Here is a 23,940-nt window from a genome sequence, read left to right on the forward strand (position 1 = left end):
CAAGTATGGGGTGGAGCTAGACTAGGACTCAGGAAGTCAGACTTTGGGGCCCATGTCCTTCACCGCAGGCTAGGCTGCCTCTCAAAGCATCAGGACTTTTCATCTGAAGACCTCCGCATGATAGCAGTGTGGCTATGGGAGCAGCAGGAAATGAGCTCTGTGATGCCCAGGGGAAAGCAGATCCTTCTCCCCTCCCAGACTGTGGATTTTAGGATGGAGCCAGGATCTGAAGCTGAGCTCCTGCCACATGCTACGTTCTGAGGCCCAAGCATCATCCAGACCCTCCAAGTCTGTGTACTGACTGAAGCAATCCCCCTCACACCCCTGCATACTCCCCGACTCCTTCCAATCACAACCTTGCAGCAACACTGCGTATCTAGACTACACAACGTCTCTTGGGTGCCTGGTATTCACAAGGACTCAAGGCAGTGTGGCCAGGCTGAAAACATAGAGGCTTTGGACACAGGAAAGCCTATGATGGAATTGGCTTTACCATGAACAGGCTCAGCCCTTCTAGTCCTTCTGCTACCTATTTGCCATACCACAGTCAGGACAAGCCACTCCAGCAAATAATTTATTTTTGCTGTAGGAAAACTCTCCCATGAGAAGCTAAAACTCCAAGCCTGCCCTGTATGTGGATTTGAAGTTCTGAGTTACCACACCCACATGGGGAAGAATCCACAAGATAAAAAAATTAACACAGAAATTGGACACAGGCTAGTAATATCCCTGAGGTGTCTGATGGAAATGAATGTAAAAGTACTCTGGGGAGAAACTGCAACCCAGACCGCATGGGAATTACACAGGAAAAAAAAAATCCTAGCAGGAGATGAGCTCACAATCAAAAATCACAAAACACTTGGGAAATACAAGTTGGCATACTCAGCAAATGAGCGGATTACATAACATGACTTCAAGTAATAGAAGGATCCAAAAGAGACTGTAAAATAGGGATGTTTCAAATAATCACAGAGAGGAAAAGAGACATGAACAATAAGGAAAGAACAGGAGAATATGGGGAAAAAATAGATTTGAGGAGAAAAAGAAACTTCTGGAAATGAAAAACAAAGTCATGGACATCTGCTGAGATCAACAGCAGATTAGGTGGTGCTAAAGGGAGCATAAATTAACTGAAAGACCTGAAGTAACTGACCAAAACGTAGCACAGAAAAACAGAGATGGAAAATATAACAGAGAAATTAAAGACAAGAATGCTAAAATTTAAAATTGGTGCTGTAGGGATTCTATCAGGAGATCACAGAGAAGAGGAGAAAGTCAATATCGAAAGAGATAAAGGATGAGAATTTAACAGAATTGATGAAAGATCCACTAGTTTCCTATGGCTGCTGTAAAAAATTACTATAAATTTGGCAGCATAAAATAACATAAACTTATTATCTTATAGTCCCGTAGGTCAGATGTCTGATGCAGGTTTACTGGGCTAAAATCAAGTTGTCAGCAAGACTGCATTCCTTTGTGGAGGCGCTAAGGGAGAATCATTTTCTTGCCTTTTCCAGCTTATAGAGGCCACCCACATTCCTTGGTTCATGGCCCCTTCCTCCATCATCAAAGGCAATAATGCCGAGCTGGGTCTTCCTCACTTTCTCAGTTTGTGTCACTCTGACAGATTCTTCTGCTTCTCTCATCTACATTTAAAGACCCTTGTGATTACATTGAGCCCATCCAGGTAGTCTAGAATACTCTCTATTTTAAGGTCAGCTAACTGGCACCCTTAATTGTATATCTGAAACCTTAATTCCCCCTAGCCATGGAACCTAGCATAGTCATAGATTCCGGAGATTTGGACATGAACATCTTGGGGAGAGGGCTTCTATCTACCACAGACTTGAATACTAAAATTTAAGAACTACAACAAAAAGCTACGCAATAGAAATAACAATACATGCATGCACAGACATATCATATTTAAACTTCAGAACATCAAAGACAAAGCAAAACCTTAAATACATCCAGAGGAAAAAGAAAGCTTACCTACAGAGGGCAAATATTTAACTGGAGGCAAATTCTACATAGCAGAAATAAATTCCAGAAGGTAGCAGAATACAATTGTCAAGGTGCTGAGGAAAACAACTGTCAACAAATTCTTCACTCAGCTAAATTCGCTTAAAAGGAAGGGTAAAAATTAGGCATTTTCAGTCAAAGAATGTTTACCATTTTTAGACCCTCACTAAAAGAACTAAAAAGGAATGTACTTCAAGAAAAAGAAACTATATTCAGAAACAAAAACTGACGTGCAAGGAATAATAACCAGCAAAGAAATTGGTGGATCACACCTGTAATTCTGGCACTTTGGGAGGCTGAGGCAGGCAGATTGCCTGAGCTCAGGAGTTCGAGGCCAGCCTGGGCAACATGATGAAACCCCAACTCTCCTAAAAATACAAAAAAAAAAATTAGCCAGGCATGGTGGTGCATGCCAGTGGTCCCAGCTCTTCAGCAGAAGGATGGGAGGCAGAGGTTGCAGTGAACCGAGATCGTACCACTGTACTCCAACCTCGGTGACAGAATGAAATCCCATCTAAAAAAAAAAAAAAAAAAAAGGAAAAAATTGGTGAATGTGTTGTTAATAAAAAAAACTGACTATAAAAATCATAATACTGATATTCATTAATTTGAGGGCAGGGGTTGGTACGGCGTAGAACTGTAGTAGCAGGCAATAATATTGTAGAGGATGAGAGGAGGAATGACTAGGGTTGGAGCATGTCAAGGTTATATTCGGAAGTGGTGGAGGTAATTACTCTTAGCCTTTGCTATGTGTATATAATTTAGGGATAACTTCTTAAAAATACATGAATTACAACGAATGGGGAGGAGGATAAAATAAAGAACACCCAATCACTGGATTGCTAAAACAAGAGCAGAAAGTACATAGTGATAGAAAACAAGGCATGGCGTGTGCCTGGGTGAAGCTTAGAGGCTAACAGAGGAGATGATAAGTGAGCAAACTTCCAAAGGATCACTATTAAAGACTCCACAGGCATCATCACGGTGTATGGAAGTTAGGGGGATACTGGGAAAATACTGTTTTTTAAGGTTAAAGTTTTAAAAGAACTTCCATTTCTTAAGCACCTAGTAGTGCCAGGAATTGCACCAGGAATTTTATTCCAAACAAAAATCTGGTAAGGTAGGAGATGGTATCTCAACCTTGAAAGTAACACCATGAAGACTCAGACAGGTGCAGTAAGATGTCCAAGGTCACACCAACAGTAAGAGGCACGACCATGATTTAAATCTCATGCTAACCATCCTTTACTTTCTCCTACTTTATACTGTTGGACGATTTTTTTTAACGGATAGGATTTTGGTGGAAAAAACAGGGCTGGATGTCAATCTGAATTGAGAATCTCCAGGCCTGTGCCCTGCTGGAAGGATGGAATAAGCACATTCCAGCCTATCTGGGTATAAGCAACAGATATTCATTTTGAACATCAAAAAAGCTCACAGGCCACTATCTTGTGGGTCCTTTAATCCATCTGCCTCCAGAAATAGATATACTCTCACCTATACATGAACTCTATTTCTCTGAGAGGCAAATAAAAAAAAAAAGAAACCCTGCTGTAAAGAGGTGAACTGAAATTCTATAGATGACTCAGAGAGTAGCTTCTCTGGCTAAGGCCATACTTACCTACTTCTCAATTCGTTAAGAAAAAATAAATAAAAGACCAAACAAAACAGCCATCTCATTTATGAATTAAACTGAAAATAAATTTGCATTTTATTGATACAAAAGTACAAACTATACTGTTTTTCATTTTTAAAAAAGTTATATCTAGTTTATATCTCTTTTCTTTCCTTTTGGTGTTGGTAATTCAATTTGGACAGATGGCTAAGATTCTACCTTCTTGAAAGACCCCAAATTTAATAATGTAACTGGTTCATTTAAAGTAAAATGTTCCGAAATTAGTCCACATTCTCTTTCCTTCTTAAACAGAATATACTGTATGCATATAACTACCTCTCAATGGTCACCTGCTGGCCTATAACAGAAAATTCTTCTTAGAGGCTTCTGGGATGTGATTCTATAACAAATAGTCCCAGACTGCTATGCATTTTGAAGTCCTAAATATGTCCTGTACATTCATTGCCCTCATTATGCACTTCCTAGATGTCACTTGCACCTGCTATTAGTTGTCTGCTGGAGAGAACAGACTCCCCCTCTATGACCTCTAGCTTTGGATCTGGCGTGGGTTTACACCCAGATAACCAAATTAATTAGAATGTGATGTAAAAGAGGAATCAATCAGGGTCCTTCTCTGTATACTTCATCTGTACCTGCTGAAATCCAGTCACACCAGGCCTATCTCAAATGCAACCACCTTCAAGGGAGATTTCCCCATACCCTAGACTAGATGCATACTCTCCCTTCTCCCAAAACCCTGAATACTTTAAATCCTTGTTGTGATTCTTCTGACAAACTCCCTTGTAGAATGTGCACCTCCTTACTGCATCTTGCCTTCTGTGTGATTTAAACCCCTTGTATTCACACTCTTCTGTAAATCCCACCCTCAAGAGAAGACTGGACCTAGCAACTGGCTTCAACAGAAGATGCCAAAATGATGGCAGGTCATCTTCAGGAGGAGAATAGGTGACAAAAGGATCATCCTCTCTTGCTCTTTCTTGGAGTTCTTGCTCTGAGGGAATAAAGCTGCTTTGTCATGAGTAGCCCTCAGAAGAGGCCCACATGGCAGGAAACAGATGCATCCAACAACCACGTGGGTGAGCCTGGAAGTGAATTCTCCTCCAGTCGAGTCTTCGTGTGAGACTGCAGCCCCAGCCTCCACTTGACAGCAGCCTTGTAAGAGACCTTGAGCTGGAAGCATCTGGCTGAGCCATGCCCAGATTCCTGACCCACAGCAATTATGAGACAACAAACGTGTGCTGTTTTAAAATGCTAAGTTTAAAACAATCTGCTACACAGTTATAGATAACTAATACAATCCCATAAGAGCTAAAATAGTATACTTACCATCTTTATATCCCTTGCAGCACCTAGTCCAGACCCTTTCACATAAAAGAATTTAACAAATGTTTACTGAATTAAGAGAATGCCAGTCTTTATCCCCAAGAAGTTTACAGTCTAATGGAGGAGGGGGGGGATATCAGACATTTAACAAGTCACCCCACAAATACATGTAGACTAACAACTGTGATAAGACTTGTGCAAGTGATGGGTGAACTGAGACCTGAAGGAAGAGCAAGAGTGAGTGAAGCAAGGAGGAAGAAAGGCCTGTTCCAGTCAGAGCACATATAAAGGCCCCGGGGCAGGTGTAAGCATGAAAGCAAACCAGGTGACTGAGGTACAGGAGGAAAGGTATGTGAGGTGGGCTGCACGATGAGGTGGGACTGCACCACGCTGAGGGTTCTGACTGTCAGCCAGGGTAATCAGGAGCCATCGACACATTTGGTTGGGGAGGGGTGTGCGTATAAAGGGTTGACTTGGCCACAGCTGCATTTCTGGAAGATCATTCTGCCTGCCTTATGCAGAATGGATTACAGGGCAGGAAGCATGAAAGGAGGCAGACTTATGAGATGGCTAATTACAGTAGTCCAGACAAAATAGCCTAGTAGTGGACTGTAATGGTTATGGTGGAAATAGAAGTAAACATATGAAAGAGCTATTCAAGATAAAGGTGAACCGGCCTTGAGACAGGTTTGCACATGGGGCCACGACAAGAGGGCTGTGAAAGGGGACTCCTGCATGTCTGCTGTGTTCCTGAGAGTAGTGGTAGGATTGTGGGCTGAGGCCAAGGGCACTGAAGGAAGACCTGGAGTCTTCTCCCAGTGGGGAAGTGGATAAGCTTTCAATCAAGGAGACTGTCATCTGTTTCACTGACTCTTTCCTTAAGGGGCATTTCTGTTCATCTCCTGGTTCTCTGATGTATCCCAGACAGGAGAAATATTACAGCAAACCCACTAGCTTCAGAATCTACTTAATGCACACAGTAATGTATGAATTTCTGCCCATGAGGCCAATCCAACCAATGTTACATATCCAACTAGAAAAAGCAATTTAATTATAACCATGAAAGTGGTCGCCTTCTGGTTCCTCCATTCACAAGCAAGGCAATGTCTGCTGGTGGAAATTAAATGGCCTCTGCTTCACATTAACAATGATGGGAACATTTATTACATACCTCCTGTATGCCAGGTACTTTGTGGGCTCCTGTGCATACATTCTCTCTAATCTTGCCATCAAAATACTGTAAAATTTCTATAAAGGAGGAAGCTCAGAGCAGCAAAGTAACTTCCCAAGGTAACAGCATGGTAAGTTGAAGGGAGGATGGGAAGCCAGGTCTGCTAGACTAAAATCTGTATTCCTCCTCTCACACAGCCTCTTCATTTCAGTAGGACCTTCATTAGGGGCTGCTTTACCCAGTCAGCTGGCTCACCCACATACTCAATCCCCTTCAGTTGTTGAGACAGCTGAAAATACCAGATCAATAACTTTGACTGTTTTCCTCCTGTTCTGTAACCGACTGACACTGATTAGGACAGGAACCCCAATTAACCAAGCCCGCAGCTCAGGAGGTGAGAACCTGTGCACCTTAAATCAGACGAGCACAACATGTTTTCCATGATGAGTGGGCAACAGTTACCACCCAGGGCTGCTCCACAGAGGGAATGAACTGGAGATTTCACATGTGTTCAATTTCTTGAAAGAAAATGCTGTGCCTTTTTAGAGCATGCTTTTAGAAAGTAGTGAAGTAGAAAGAATCTAGGAAAAACTGGTCTGTGCAGATGTCATGATGAGCTTAAAATAATGAGGTTTCCAGGTGTATAAACATATGAAGAGCTGCTTTCGGGGTGGACTGCAGGCTCTGGGCTTCTTTGAATCCTACACAGAGGTCTACACAGCAGAGAACCCCAGGGATGCTTCTGTTACAGGCGGAGGATGGAGAGGCCCCCAAAACACCATGCTCAGAGAAGGGGCAGCACACAACCACTACCCCACAACCCCAAAGCTTTAGCCACAGTGCTTCCCTCACCATTTGTCAATCATTCCAGATGGCCGCACCCACAACCCCGTAAAAGAACCAGGGTCTATTTCAACCATAATAATAATGCAATCACAAATTCAAGAGCACAGCACCTCCCTCCCCACCCCACTTCCTATGCCTCCCTGATGGTACGGGGTACACTGGACAATGCTAGGTCATTCTATTATCCCGATGTGAGTGAGTGGCCATCCCTTGACTTCATCCCCCAAAACATACCCTTCTCATTAACCTCCCATTGCTATTATGAAAAAGAGAATACAGGATATTGCAAGGACAGAAAAAGGGGTCTCGGAGTTAAATGTCTTCAGTGGGCCTGGCACTGGGATGAACAGAAGAGACAAAAGGGCAAGCAAGAACAGCACCCCTGCCCTCCTGGCACCTACTTGGTTAAGCTGTGAGACCCTAGCCCAGTTGGGTTGTTTAAGCCTAAATTTTCTCATCTATACAATGTGGATCATAACAATCCTACATCAGAAGGGAGGTGACGAAATGACATGAGATAAACAGCAAATACAAGGAACAAAGAGCCCCTGTTCAGTGGCTGTCATCACTGTTATCGCCATTTACCACTCTACTGCCCTACCCCAGGCATCTTGTAGGAAAAGGCTGCTTCGTGGAGCATCTTCCCACCTTTGTGCCGCCAAGAATCTGTTCCCTTCTCCTGCCATGTACCCTGTATTTTGAATGATGTTATCAATCTTACTGCATTAAGTATTCATTGTTTCCCTATTTTATTCACCTAAGACATAAGAATGATTAATATTTAAAAAGTAATGTAGAAAAAGCAGTAAAACAGACTTCATCAAAATTTAAAAATTTGTTTGTCATAGGGCACTATCAAAAAAGTAAAACATCAACTCTCAGAATAGGAGAACATATTTTCAAGTCATGTAGCTGATAAGGCCTTACTATCTGGAGTAAATAAAGAATGCCTAAAAGTCAACCATAGAAAGAAAAGTGACCTAATTTTAAAAATAGGCAAAGGATGTGAATAGAAAGAAGAGATAAATGACCAATGCACTCATGAAAAGATGCTCAACATGACTAGTCATCAGGGAAATGCAAACCAAAGCCACAGTGAGATACCACCTCACATGCACTAGTATTGCTATAATAAAAAAGACAGACGTAACAAGTGTTATCGAGGATACAGAGAACCTAGAACCCTCACATACTACTGGTCAGAACGTAAAATGGGGGACCCACTGTGGAAAACAGTTTTTGCAGTTCCTCGAAAAATACGGTAAGCAATATGACCCAGCAATTCTAAGAATTGGAATAGATTCAAGAAAATCATATTAGAAATTAGAAATATATCCAAGAAACCTGAAAATATATGTTCACATAGAAACTTGTATATAACATTTGTAGAAATATTATCCATAAAAATCAAAAGTAGAAACAAGCCAAACGTCCAACAAATAGAAAAGGTGATAGATAAAATATAGTCTATTCATACAATGGAATATTATTTAGCCATAAAAAGGAATGAAGTATGGATACACACTAAAACATGGATGAAACATGAAAACATGCTAAGTGAAAGAAGCCAGACACAAAAGGCTACATACTGCACGTTTCCATTGATACAAACTGTCCGGAATAGGCAAATCTATAGAGACAGAAAGTAGATGAGTGGTTTCCAGGGCATGGGGGAAAGGAGAATGGAAGTTACTATTTCATGTGGGTGAGGTTTCTTCTTGGGGTGATGAAGATGTTCTGGAATTCAATAGTGATGATGCTTGCACAACCTTGTGAATATATTAAAAATCACTGAATTGTACATTTTAAAAGGGTGACATTTATGGTATGTGAAATCAATCTGTCTCAATTATATATACAATATGTAGTAACATATATATGTATTATAAACTGAGTGAGATACATTAACTGAGTGAATTATATCTGCGGCCAACAAATATGACATGCTGATGACAACAAAGTTTAGCTGGAAAAGCCCAAGATGTGATGTTTGGATTCTGGGTCTGCCCCTTGGCTAAGTCAGTGTCCACGATCAGTTCAGTGAGTCCCTCTCCCCATGGTCTTCATCCATAAGATGAGAGGGTATCATTACATGGTCATAAAGATCAAATGGGATAATGTATATAAAATGATGAGCAAATTGCGCACTGCAGTCAAGTTTTTATGCACGCTAGTTACCGTCCTCAGCTCCCTGATGGAAGGAAGGAGAAAGCCAATGTTCCATTCTGAGTGAGAAGGAGCCACAGCCCAGCCTGCCCTTCCCTCTGGCCACCACCCCTTACCTCAGGTGTCAGGGCATTGTTATCCGAGGTCTGACTGGACAGCAGGATGTGCGTGAACCCTTCTTCCTTCCGCACGACGATGTCTCGAAACCGACAGTTGCTTTCATTCTGGCGGACACTGTATCTGAGCCTTTTGTCAAAGACGTAGTCCTTCTCCGCTTCCAGCTTCCTCTTCACCGGACTGTGCAGGTTCAATCCCCCATTGGTCAGAGCAGAGCCTTCCAAAACCAGATAAACAATGTAAGAAACTGAAATGGACCACGATCCTAGAAGGATGTGATCAGAGGACGTTGGGATTTCCAATGGAAAGGTTTGGATGTGCTGGGACACACCACCTTCTCCCCTGTGCCACCCTCTGTTCTAGGAAGAGGGAAGGTGAAGAGACAGGCTGAATTCCTGCATCTCCAAATTCAGAAGGGGACCTAGAGGGCTCTTTGTGAAGGCCCTGCGCGGTCCTCTACTCTCTTCTCCCATACATCAGCTTCTGCTCAGATTCCTTGGCCACAGGGAATCCACTGACCACCCTGAGAGGCAGCCCTCTCCACTGGTGGGTGCCTATGAACGATAGGAAATTATCAATAAGAGCAAGACCAGCAGCTAACCTTTATCCAACCCGTATTATGTGCTAAGCACCACCCTCAAATACATTCACGGGCATGACCTTATTTAATATGAGAACCAGAGATGGGGCTCTGGGACCCCCCTAGTGCTTCCTCAGGCGCTGCCTTGAGATGAGAGGGGTGAATACCAAGCAGGCAGTATCCTTAGGTCTCTCTCTGCCTCTCGCAAACCAATTACAATGGCTTTGCATTTTTCTGTTTCACATATTAACATTCACAAATGGCCTAAAAGTGCCCTGCTGAAAAGGTTTGAAAACTAAAAACAGAATGATCCAGATGTATAACGGTTCCCAGTCTCCAGCCTCACACAGGATACATCAGGAGCTCTGGGATGTTCTAAAGAAAGCAAGGCCAAGCCAACACCCCCAAACCTCCATCGGAAGCAGATATAGGAAGAGGCTCAAATGTGTATTTTGAAAACACTTCCCAAATACCTCCGTCCAAAAAAAAAAAAAAAGGGAAAGAGAGAGGGAAGGAAGACACAAACTACCAATATCAGAAATGAAAGAGGGGGCATCACTATTGATCTTATAAATCATGCTACTATAAAGACATATGCACACATGTTTACTGCGGCACTATTTACAATAGCTCACAATTGGAAAGAACCCAAATGTCCATCAGTGATAGACTGGATTAAGAAAATGTGGCAAATATACACCATGGAATACTATGCAACCATAAAAAAGGATGAGTTCATGTCGTTTGCAGCGACATGGATGAAGGTGGAAACTATCATTCTGAGCAAACTATCGCAAGGACAGAAAACCAAACGCCACATGTTCTCACACATAGGTGGGAATTGAACAGTGAGAACACTTGGACCCAGGGCGGGGAACATCACACACCAGGGCCTGTCGTGGGGTGGGGACATGGGTGAGGGATAGTATTAGGAGAAATATCTAATGTAAATGAGGAGTTAATGGGTACAGCAAACCAACACGGCACATGTATACATATGTAACCTGCACATTGTGCACATGTACCCTAGAACTTAAAGTATAATTAAAAAAAAATAAAAATAAAAGGATAATAAAGAAATACTAAGAAAAACTGCTCTGCCCATGTATTTGATAACTTAGATGAAATTTCTTTAATCAAGACACAAACTTCCAAAATATACACAAGGAGAAATACATCATCTCATCTGAATAGGGCTATAAAAAAAAGAAACTGAAGGAATTTCTACTAAAGAAATTGAATCAATAATTAATAAGCTAACAAAGGAAGCATCAAGCCCAAAGAATTATACCAAACATTTTTGGAAGAAATAATACCAATTCTCCAAAAGCTGTTCCAGAAAACAGGTTCAGAGGAACACTTCCTAATTCATTCCATGAGGCTTGAGTTGCCCTAATACCAAAGCCAGATAAAGACATTACAAGAACACAGAATAGTAGACTGATATCTCTCATGAACACAGATGGAAAAATAATCTTCAGCAAAATATTAGCACATCAATGTATAAAGGGAATTATATGCCACAATCAGGTATAAGAAGCTGGTTCAATATTTGGAAACCAATCAATGTGATCCACCACATCAATAGGCTAAAAGAAGAAAAACCATATGATCATATCAACTGATGTAGAAAAAGCATCTCACAAAATCCAATAGAAAGGGACTTCCTCGTCCAATTGTCTCTGTTTGCAGATGATGTGATTGTATATTTAGAAAACCCCATCATCTCAGCCCAAAATCTCCTTAAGCTCATAAACAACTTCAGCAAAGTCTCAGGATACAAAATCAACGTGCAAAAATCACAAGCATTCCTACACAACAATAACAGACAGCCAGCCAAATCATGAGTGAACTACCATTCACAATTGCTACAAAGAGAATAAAATACTTAGGCATACAACTTACAAGGGATGTGAAGGACCTCTTCAAGAAGAACCACACACCACTGCTCAAGGAAATAAGAGAGGACACAAACAAATGGAAAAACATTCCATGCTCATGGATAGGAAGAATCAATATCGTAAAAATGGCCCTACTGCTCAAAGTAATTTAAAGATTCAATGCTATCTCTATCAAGTTACCACTGAATTTCTTTACAGAATTAGAAAAAATTACTTTAAATTTCATATGGAGCCAAAAAAGAGTCTGTATAGCCAAGACAATCTTAAGCAAAAAGAACAAAGCTGGAGGTGTCATGCTACCTGACTTCAAACTATACTACAAAGCTACGGTAACCAAAACAGCATGGTACTGGTACCAAAACAGACATATAGACCAATGGAACAGAACAGAGGCCTCAGAAATAACACCACTCATCTACAACAATCTGATCTTTGACAAATCTGACAAAAACAAGCAATGAGGAAAGGATTCCCTATTTAATAAACGGTGTTGGGAAAACCAGCTAGCCATATGCAGAAAACTGAAATTGGACCCCTTTCTTATGCCTTATAGAAAAATTAACTCAAGATGGATTAGACTTAAAAGTAACACCTAAAGCCCAACTCTAGAAGAAAACCTAGGCAATACCATTCAGGACACAGGCATGGGCAAACACTTCATGATTAAAACACCAAAAGCAATGGTAAGAAAAGCCAAAATTGACAAATGGGATCTAATTAAACTAAAGAGCTTCTGTACAGCAAAAGAAACTATCACGAGAGTGAACAGGCAACCTACAGAATGGGAGAAAATTTTTGCTATCTATTCATCTGACAAAGGGCTAATATCCAGAATCTACAAGGAACTTAAACAAATTTACAAGAAAAAACCCAAACAACCCCATCAAAAAGTGGGCAAAGGATATGAACAGACATTTCTCAAGAAATGTATGCAGCCAACAAATACATGAAAAAAAGCTCATCATCACTGGTCATTACAGAAATGCAAATCAAAATCACAATGAGATACCATCTCACGCCAGTTAGAATGGCGATCATTAAGAAGTCAGGAAACAACAGGTGCTGGAGAGGATGTGGAGAAATAGGAAGCTTTTACACTTTTGGTGGGAGTGTAAATTACTTCAACCATTGTGGAAGACAGTGTGGCGATTCCTCAAGGATCTAGAACCAGAAATACCATTTAACCCAGCAATCCCATACTGGGTATATACCCAAAGGATTATAAATCATTCTACTGTGAAGACACATGCACACGTATGTTTACTGCAGCCCTGTTCACAATAGCAAAGACTTGGAACCAACCCCAACGCCCATCAACGATAGACTGGATTAAGAAAATGTGGCACATATATACCATGGAATACTATGCAGCCATAAAAAAGGATGAGTTCATGTCCTTTGCAGAGACATGGATGAAGCTGCAAACCATCATTCTCAGCAAATGAACACATGAGCAGAACGCCAAACACCGCATATTCTCACTCATAAGTGAGAGTTGAACAATGAGAACACATGGACACAGGGAGAGGAACATCACACACTGGGGCTTGTCTGGGGGTGGAGTGTTAGGGGAGGAATAGCATTAGAAGAAATACCTAATGTAGATGACAGGTTGATAGGTGCAGCAAACCACCATGGCACGTGTATACTTATGTAACAAACCTGCACGTTCTGAATATGTATACATTAAAAAAAAATCTTTTAGTTCCTAAAAAGCACAAACTTAAAAAAAAAGGGGGAAACGAAAGGGACTTCTTCAATTTGGCAAAGAACATCTACAAAATACCTACAGATAATGTCTTACTTAGCAGTGAGAAATGGATGCTTTGCCCTTAAGATCTGAAATAAGAAAAAGATGTTCTCTCTCTTTTTCAATATCACACTGAGAGTCCTAGCGATTGCAAAAACATTTTTAAGGGAAATAAAAGTATATAAAGTTTGGGAAGAAATAAATAAAACGATTTTTGTCCACAGATGACAAGACTGTCTACATAGAAAGTACGAAAGAACTGGATTAACGAAAAAAGAAAAAAAGAAAAACAATTACTCCTGAACTAATAAGCAAATACTGCAAGGTCACAGAATACAAGGTTAACAGACAAAAGTCAGTTACTTTTGCACATACCAGCAATAAGCAACTGGAACTTGATGTTTTTTAAAAAAAATACTAAGTTTTAATATTCAATAGTACAATGGAGAGATTATACTTAACAATAATTTATTGTATATTTCAAAGTAGCTACAACAGAAGAATTGGAATGTTCCCAAAACAAACACAAGACAAATGTTTGAGGTGATGGATATCTCAATTACCCTGATTACCCTGATTTGATCATTACACATCCTATGCAGGTATCTAAGCATCACACGTATTCCAAAAATATGTACAACTATTAGACGTAAATGTTAAAACTTTAAAAAATATTGTTTAGGACAGCATCCAAAACAGGAAATACGTAGATATAAATCTAACAAAATATGTATAAGATCCATATGTGAAAAATTGTAAAATTCTGATGAAACAAAGAAAATCTAAGTAAATGGAGAAATAATCTGTGTTAATGAATTGAAAGACTCCATTTTTTTTTTTCTTGAGACAAGGTCTTGCTGTGTCACCCAGGCTGGAGTACAGTGCTGCTATCACAGCTCACTGCAGCCTCAACCTCCCAGGCTCAAACTATATTCCCTCCTTAGCCTCCCAAGTAGCTGGGACTACAGGCATGTGGTAACACACCTGGCTATTTTATTATTTTTCGCAGAGAACAGGGTCTCACTATGTTGCCTAGGCTGGTCTCAAATTCCCAACCCCAAACAATCCTCCCACCTCAGGCTCCCAAAGTGCTGGGATTATAGGTGTGTGCCACCACACTTCGCCAAGACTCAATATTTTTAATATGTCAATTCTTCCCAACTTGATCTATAGACTCAATGTAATCCCAATTCAAATCCCAGCAAGCTATTTTGTAGATATTGGCAAACTGATTCTAAACTTTATTTGGGAAGGCAAAAGACCTAGGTAATACTGATGAGTAAGAATCCACTTGGAGGACTCACACTACCCAATTCCAAAACTTACTATAAAGCTAAAGTAATCAAGACAGCGTGGTGTTGCTGAAAGAACAGATACATGCATCAATGGTATATGATAGACGACCCAGAAATAGATCCACAGCAAGATACCGAGGTGATCTTTGGCAAAGAAATAAAGACAATTCAATGGAGACAGGATAGTTTTTCTCAACAAATTGTACTGGAACAAATGGATATCCATTTGAAAAAGGGGAAAAAAAGAACCTAGACACAAACTTTGTACTTTTCAAACAAAAATTAACTCAATATGAATCATAGACCTAAATGTAAAATGCAAATTATAAAGCTCCTAGGGGATAGTACAGGAGAAACTCTAGGGAACTTGGGTTTGCAATGAGTTTTTACATATGACACTAAAAACATGATCCGTGAAATAAAAAAATTTTAAATTGGACATTACAGAGAACATAATTTAAACAAAATAATTTCAATAATTTTAAAATGGGCAAAAGATCTGAAGAGACACCTCAACAAAGAAGTTATACAGATGACAAGCATATTGAAATGACATTCACCATCATTTTTCATTAGGGAACTAAAGCAAGGAAATTAAAGCCAGGAGGTACCACTACACACACATTAGACTAGCTAACATCCAAAAACCCAACAACACCAGTAGCTGGAGAGGATGCCGAGTGACAGGAATGCTCATTCACTGCTGGTGGGCATATAAAATGGCACAGCTACTTTGTAAGACAGTTTTGTCTTTTCTTAAAAAGCTAAACTAGTCTTACCACATCAACCAGCAACCACCATTCCTAGGCATTCACCCTAATGATGTGAAATCTTATAGTCACAAAACAAAACCAAAACACAAAAAACTGCACCTTTATTCAAAGCACCAAAAATTGGAAGCAACCATTGTGTCCTTTAATAAGTGAAGGGATAAACAAACTGTGGTACATTCATAATATGCAACATTATTCAGCAATAAAAAATGAGTTATGAGGGAATGGAGCAAGATGGCACAATAGAAGGCTCCATGGATCGTACCCTCCCCCCTGCAAGGACATCAAATTAACAACTGTCTACACACAAAAAAAATACCTTCGTAAGAACAAAAAATCAGGTGAGCACTCACAGGACCCGGTTTTAACTTTATATTGCTGAAAGAAGCACCGAAGAGGTAAGAAAAACAGTCTTGAATCACAAACGCCACCTCTCTCCCCTCCCCCTGAAGCAACAGTGTGGTATGGAAAGCATGTTTGTGCACTGTGGAAAGGGAGAGTGTAGCAATTGTGAGGCATTGAACTCACTGTTGTCCTGTTATAGCAGAAAGCAAAAGCATACCAAACTCAGCTGACGTCTACCCAATGAGGGAGCATTTAGACCAGCCCTAGCCAGAGGGGAATCACTGATATCCCAGTGGTCAGAACTTGAGTTCCTGCAAGTCTTGCCACAATGGGATAAAGTGCTCTGGGGCCCTAAATAAACTTGAAAGGTGGTCTAGGCCACAAGGGCTAGACCTCCAAGGCCAATCCTAGTCCCGCACTGGGCCCAGAGCCGGTAGACTCAGGGGGCACACAACCCACTGAGACACCAGCTGGGGTGGCTAAGGGAGTGCTGGTATCACCGCTCTCCTAACACCAGACTGCACACCTCAAGTATCCAAAAGAGATCCCTCCTTTCCACCTGAGGAGAGGAGAGAGAAGAGTGGGGAGGACTTCGTCTTGCATTTTGGATAACAGCTCAGTCACAGCAGGATGGGGCACTGGTCAGAGTCATGAGGCCCAGTCTGGGCCAGAAGGGAACCTGCTGCCTTCAAGGGAAGGATCCCATCTTGGAAGGATTCATCACCTGCTAACTGAAGAGCCCTGAATAACCAGCAGCAATATACAGGGACCACGTTGAGGGCCTTGGGTAACACTCCGAGACTGGGTGGCTTCAGGTGAGACTCAGCACATTCCCATCTGTGGCGGCTACAGAGAGAGATAAATACCTAACTCTTCAGTTCCCAGACACAAACATCTACAAGAATCAAGATCATCCAGGAAAACATGACCTCACCAAATAAGGCACCAGGTACTAACCCTGGAGCAAGGGAGATATGTGACCTTTCAGTCAGAGAATTCAAAGTAGCTGTTCTGAGGAAACTCAAAGAAATTAAAAATAACACAGAGAAGGAATTCAGACTTCGATTAGATAAATTTAACACAGAGATTGAAATAATTAAAAAGAATCAAGCAGAAATTGTGTAGCTAAAAAGCGTAACTGGCATACTGAAGAATGCAGCAGACTCTGAATAGCAGAATTGAACAAGCGTAAGAAAGAATTAGTGAGCTTGAAGACAGGCTATTTAAAAATATATAGTCAGAGGAGATAAAAGAAAAAGGAATAAAAAACAGTGAAGCATGCCTACAGGATCTAGAAAATAGCCTCAAAAGGGCAAATCTAAGAGTTACTGGCCTTAAAGAGGAGGTAGGGAAAAAGATGGGAGTGGAAAGTTTATTCAAAGGGATAATAACAGAGAACTTCCCAAGCCTAGAGAAAGATATCAATATCCAAGTACAAGAAGGTTACAGAAGACAAAGCAGATTTAACCCAAATAAGGCTATCTAAAGGCATTCAATAGTCAAACTCCCAAAGCTCAAGGATAAAGAAAAGATTCCAAAAGCAGCAAGAAAAAAGAAAAATAGCACACAATATAGGAGCTTTAATACATATGGCAGCAAACTTTTCAGTGGAAACCTTACAGGCCAGGAGAGAATGGCATGACATATTTAAAGTGCTAAAGGAAAAAAACAAAAAACAAAACAAAACAAAAAAACTTTTACCCTAGTATAGTATATCTGGTGAAAATCTCCTTCAAACATGAAGGGGGAATAAAGACTTTCCCACACAAACAAAAGCTGAGAAATTTTATCAACACCAGATCGCTCCTACAAGAAATGCCTAAAGGAAGCACTTCAATCAGAAAGAAAAGGATGTTAAGAAAATGTGGCACATATACACCATGGAATACTAAGCAGCCATAAAAAATGAAGAGTTCATGTCCTTTGTGGGGACATGGATGAAACTGGAAACCATCATTCTCAGCAAACTATGGCAAGGACAAAAAACCAAACACTGCATGTTCTCACTCATAGGAGGTAACTGAACAATGAGAACACATGGACACAGGAAGGGACACTCTGGGGACTGTTGTGGGGTGGGGGGAGGGGGGAGGGATAGCATTAGGAGATATACCTAACGCTAAATGACGAGTTAATGGGTGCAGCACACCAACATGGCACATGTATACATATGTAACAAACCTGCACATTGTGCACATGTACCCTAAAACTTAAAGTATAATAATAATAAAATAAAAGAAGAAAGAAATCATCTGAAGGCATAAAACCCACTGGCAATAGTAAGTTCACAGGAAAAACAGAATACTATAACTTTGTAACTGTGGGATGTAAACTACTCTTATCAAATAGAAAGACTAAACAATGAACAGGTCAAAAATAATAACTACAACAACTTTTCAAGACATAGTACAATAAGATATAAATAGAAACAGAAGTTAAAAAGCAGGGGGATGAAGTTAAGGTATAAAATATTTATTAGTGGCCGGGTGTGGTGGCTCACACCTGTAATCCCAGCACTTCGGGAGGCCGAGGTGGGTGCTTCACTTGAGGTCAAGAGTTCGTGACCAGACTGGCCAAATTGGTGAAACCCCGTCTCTACTAAAAATGCAAAAATTAGCTGGGCATGGTGGCATGCCCCTGTAATCCCAGCTACTTGGGAGGCTGAGTTGGGAGAATGGCTTGAACCAGGAGGCGGAAGTTGCAGTGAGCCAAGATCTCGCCACTGCAGTCTAGCCTGGGTTAACAGAGCGAGACTCCATCTAAAAAAAATTATATATTTATTAGTTTGTTATTGTTTGTTTCTTTATGCAAATAGTGTTGTTATAAGCTTAAAATGATGAGACATAAGATATTATTTGCAAACCTCATTGAATTAGTCCGTTTTCACGCAGCTGACAAAGACATCGGGTAGACTGGGAAGAAAAAGAGGTTTAATTGGACTTACAGTTCCACGTGGCTGGGGAGGCCTCAGAATCATGGCAGGAGGTGAAAGGCACTTCTTACATAGCAGTGGCAAGAGAAAATAAGGAAGATGCAGAAGTGGAAACCCCTGATAAAACCATCAGATCTCATGAGACTTATTCACTACTATGAGAACAGTATAGGGAAAATTGCCCCCATGATTCAAATTATCTCCCACTGGGTCCCTCCCACAATTATGGGAATTATGGGAGTACAATTCAAGATGAGATTTGAGTGGGGACACACAGTCAAACCATATTATTCCACCCCCAGCCCCTCCAAATCTCAAGTCCTCATATTTCAAAACCAATCATGGCTTCTGAACAGGCCCCCAAAGTTTTAACTCATTTCAGCATTAACCCAAAAGTCCACAGTGCAAAGTTTCATCTGAGACAAAGTAAGTCCCTTCTGCCTATAAGCCTGTAAAATCAAAAGCAAGCTAGTTACTTCCTAGACACAAGGGGGGTACAGGTATTGGGTAAATACAGCTATTCCAAATGGGAGAAATTGGCCAAAACAAAGGGGTTACAGGGCCCATGCAATTCCAAAATCCAGCAGGGCAGTCAAATTTTAAAGCTCCAAAATCATCTCCTTTGACTCCAGGTCTCACATCCAGGTCATGCTCATTCAAAAGGTGGGTTCCCGTGGTCTTGGCAGCTCCACCCCTGTGGCTTTGCAGGGTCCAGCCTCTCTCCTGGCTGCTTTCATGGGTTGGCATTGAGTGTCTGCAACTTTTCCAGGTGCCCAGCACAAGCTGTCAGTGGATTTACCATTCTGGGGTCTGGAGGACGGTGGCCCTTTTCTCACAGCTCCACTAGGCGGTGCCCCCACAGGGACTCTGTGTGGGGGCGGTGAGCGCATATTTCCCTTCTGCACGCCTTAGCAGAGGTTCTCCAAGAGAGCCCTGCCCCTGCAGCAAACCTGCGTGGGTATCCACGCATTTCCATACATCTTCTGAAATCTAGGTGGAGGTTCTAAACTCCATTTCTTGACTTCTGTGCACTCATAGGCTCAACACCACATGGAAGATGCCAAAGCTTGGGGTTTGCACCCTCTGAAGCCATGGCCCAAGCTGTATGTTGGCCCCTTTCAGCCATGGCTGGAGCAGGTGGGACACAGGGCACCAAGTCCCTAGGCTGCACACAGCAACAGGACCCTGGGCCTAGCCTACAAAACCATTTTCCCCTAGGCCTCCAGGCCTGTGATGGGAGGGTCTGCTGTGAAGACCTCTGGCAAACCCCGCAGACATCTTCCCCACTGTCTTGGGGATTAACATTCAGCTCCTCATTACTTATGCAAATGTCTGCAGTTGGCTTGAATTTCTCCTAAAACAAAAAAATGGGATTTCTTGTCTATCACATTGTCAGGCCACAAATTTTCCAAACTTTTATGCTCTGTTTCCCTTTTAAAACTGAATGCTTCTAACAGCACCCAAGTCACCTCTTGAATGCTTTGCTGCTTAGAAATTTCTTCCACGAGACACACTAAATCATCTCTCTCAAGTTCAAAGTTGCACAAATCTCTAAGGCAGGGGCAAAATGCCACCAGTTCCTTTGCTAAAACATAACAAGTGCCACCTTTGCTCCAGTTCCCAACAAGTTCCTCATCTCCATCTCAGACCATCTAAGCCTGGACCTTATTGTCCATATCACTTATCAGGCTTTTGGTCAAAGACATTCAACAACTCTCTAGGAAGTTCCAAACTTTCCCACATTTTCCTGTCTTCTTCTGAGCCTTCCAAACTGTTCCAATCTCTGCCTGTTACCCAGTTCCAAAGTCACTTCCACATTTTCAGGTACCTTTTCAGCAACATCCCACTCTACTTGTACCAATTTCATGCTGCTGATAAAGACACTGGGTAGACTGGGGAACAAAAGAGGTTTAATTGGACTTAACAGTTCCACATAGCTGTGGAGGCCTCAGAATCATGGCGGCATGCGAAAGGCACATCTCACATGGCAGTGGCAAGAGAAAATGAGGAAGATGCAAAGGCGGAAACCCCTGATAAAACCATCAGATCTTGTGATACTTATTCACTACCATGAGAACAGTATGGGGGAAACTGCCCCCATGATTCAAATTATGACTTCAAACTATACTACAAGTCTATAGTAACCAAAACAGCATGGTACTGGTACCAAAACAGAGATATAGACCAATGGAACAGAACAGAGCCCTCAGAAATAATTCCACACATCTACAACCATCTGATCTTTGATAAACCTGACAAAAACAAGAAATGGGGAAAGGATTCCCTATTTAATAAATGGTGCTGGGAAAACTGGCTAGCCATATGTAGAAAGCTGAAACTGGATCCCTTCCTTACACCTTATACAAAAATTAATTCAAGATAGATTAAAGACTTAAAAGTTAGACCTAAAACCATAAAAACCCTAGAAGAAAACCTAGGCAATACCATTCAGGACATAGGCATGGACAGGGACTTCATGTCTAAAACACCAAAAGCAATGGCAACAAAAGCCAAAATTGACAAATGGGATCTAATTAAACTAAGAAGCTTCTGCACAGCAAAAGAAACTACCATCAGAGTGAACAGGCCACCTACAGAATGGGAGAACATTTTTGAAATCTACTCATCTGACAAAGGGCTAATATCCAGAATCTACAAAGAACTCAAACAAATTTACAAGAAAAAACAACCCCATCAACAAGTGGGTGAAGGATATGAACACACACTTCTCAAAAGAAGACATTTATGCAGCCAAAAGACATATGAAAAAATGCTCATCATCACTGGCCATCAGAGAAATGCAAATCAAAACCACAATGAGATACCATCTCATGCCAGTTAGAATGGCAATCATTAAAAAGTCAGGAAACAACAGGTGCTGGAGAGGATGTGAAGAAATAGGAACACTTTTACACTGTTGGTGGTACTGTAAACTAGTTCAACCATTGTGGAAGACAGTGTGGCGATTCCTCAAGGATCTAGAACTAAAAATACCATTTGACCCAGCAATCCCATTACTGGGTATATACCCAAAGGATTATAAATCGTGCTGCTATAAAGACACATGCACACGTATGTTTATTGCGGCACCATTCACAATAGCAAAGACTTGGAACCAACCCAAATGTCCAACAATGATAGACTGGATTAAGAAAATGTGGCACATATACACCATGGACTACTATGCAGCCATAAAAAAGGATGAGTTCATGTCCTTTGTAGGGACATGGATGAAGCTGGAAACCATCATTCTCAGCAAACTATCGCAAGGACAGAAAACCAAACACCGCATGTTCTCACTCATAGGTGGGAATTGAACAATGAGAACACTTGGACACAGGAAGGGGAACATCACACAGCAGGGCCTGTCATGGGGTGGGGGGAGGGGGGAGGGGGGAGGGATGGCATTAGGAGATATACCTAATGTAAATGATGAGTTAATAGGTGCAGCACGCCATAGCATATGTAACAAACCTGCACGTTGTGCACATGTACCCTAGAACTTAAAGTATAATTTAAAAAAAACAAAAAAATTATCTTCCACTGGGTCCCTCCCACAATATGTGGGAATTATGGGAATACAATTCAAGATGAGATTTGGGTGGGGACAGAGAGCCAAACTATATCACTCAAGCCAAAAAATATATAATGAATACAAAAAAAATAACAAACAATAAACTAAATAATAACCAGACAAAAATCACCTTCACTAAAAGGAAGACAGGAATGAAAGAAAGAAGGAAAAGAAGTGCACAGAATTCCCAGAAAACAAATAACAAAATGGCAGGAGAAAGTCTTTACTTATAAATAATAACATTGAATGTGAATGTACTAAACTCTTCAATCAAAAGACAGAGTGGCTGAATTAAAAAACAAGACCCAGGCCGGGCATGGTGGCTCACACCTGTAATCCCAGCACTTTGGGAGGCCAAGGAAGGCAGATCACGAGGTCAGGTGATCAAGACCATCTTGGCTAACATGGTGAAACCCCATCTCTACTACAAATACAAAAATCAGCTGGGCAGAGTGGCGTGTGCCTGTAATCCCAGCTACTCAGGAGGCTGAGGCAGGAGAATTGCTTGAACCAGGAAGTCAGAGGTTGCAGTGAGCCAAGATTGCGCCACTGCACTCCAGCCTGGAGACAGAGCGAGACTGTCTCAAAACAAACAAACAAAACAAAACAAACAAAAAAACAAGACACAATGATCTGCTGCCTATAAGAAACACACTTCGCCTTTAAAGACAAACAGACTGAAAAAAAAAAAAGGATGGAAAAAGATATTCCTTGCCAATGAATACCAAAAAAGAGCACCAGTAGCTATACTGATGTCAGATAAAATATACTTCATGACAAAAACCATAAGATAAAGAGGGTCATTATATAATGATAAATACACAAAAATCAATAGCATTTCTATATGCCAACAGTAAACAATCTGAAAAAGAAATTAAAAAGTTATCCCATTTACAATAGCCACAAATAAAATTAAATACCTAGGAATTAACCAAAGAAGTGAAATATCTCTACAATAAAAACTATAAAATACTGATGAAAGAAATTGAAGAGGATGCCAAAAACTGGAAAGATATTCCATGTTCATAGATTTAAGGAATCAATATTGTTAAAATGGCCAAACTACCCAAAGTAATCTACAGATTCAATGTAATCCCTCTCAAAATACCAACAATATTCTTCACAGAAATAGGAAAAAAAAAACAAAATTTATATGGAACTGTGAAAGACCCAGAATAGCCAAAGCTATCCTAAGCAAAAAGAACAAAACTGCAGGAATCACATTACCTGACTTCAAATTACATTACAGAGCTATCTTTATATCTTCAGCAAGAAGATATAAAATTTTAAATATATATATGCACCCAACACTGGATCACCCAGATATATAAAGCAAATATTATTAGAGCTAAAGAGACAGACCCCAGTAAAATAAGAGCTGTAGACTTGAAGACGCCACTTTCAGTATTGGACAGATCTTCCAGACAGAAAATCAACAAAGAAATATTGGGCTTCATCTGCACTATAGGGCAAATGGACTTAATATTTACAAAACGTTTAATCCAATGG

General features: G+C 40.8%; 1 protein-coding gene across 3 annotated transcripts in view; it reads right to left on the reverse strand.

Moving 5' to 3' along the window:
* CDYL2 (chromodomain Y like 2) overlaps positions 1-23,940 on the reverse strand; it is a 213,075-nt gene that overhangs the window by 26,163 nt on the left and 162,972 nt on the right. For all 3 annotated transcript variants that reach the window (XM_034940776.3, XM_034940777.3, XM_055100790.2), the window contains exon 3: positions 9,281-9,498. In XM_034940776.3, coding sequence (XP_034796667.1) covers positions 9,281-9,498 — 218 coding nt within the window. The remainder of the gene's footprint in view (positions 1-9,280; positions 9,499-23,940) is intronic.

This window comes from Pan paniscus, chromosome 18 (genome assembly GCF_029289425.2).
Source record: "Pan paniscus chromosome 18, NHGRI_mPanPan1-v2.0_pri, whole genome shotgun sequence".
In the NCBI taxonomy this organism is placed as follows: Eukaryota; Metazoa; Chordata; class Mammalia; order Primates; family Hominidae; genus Pan; species Pan paniscus.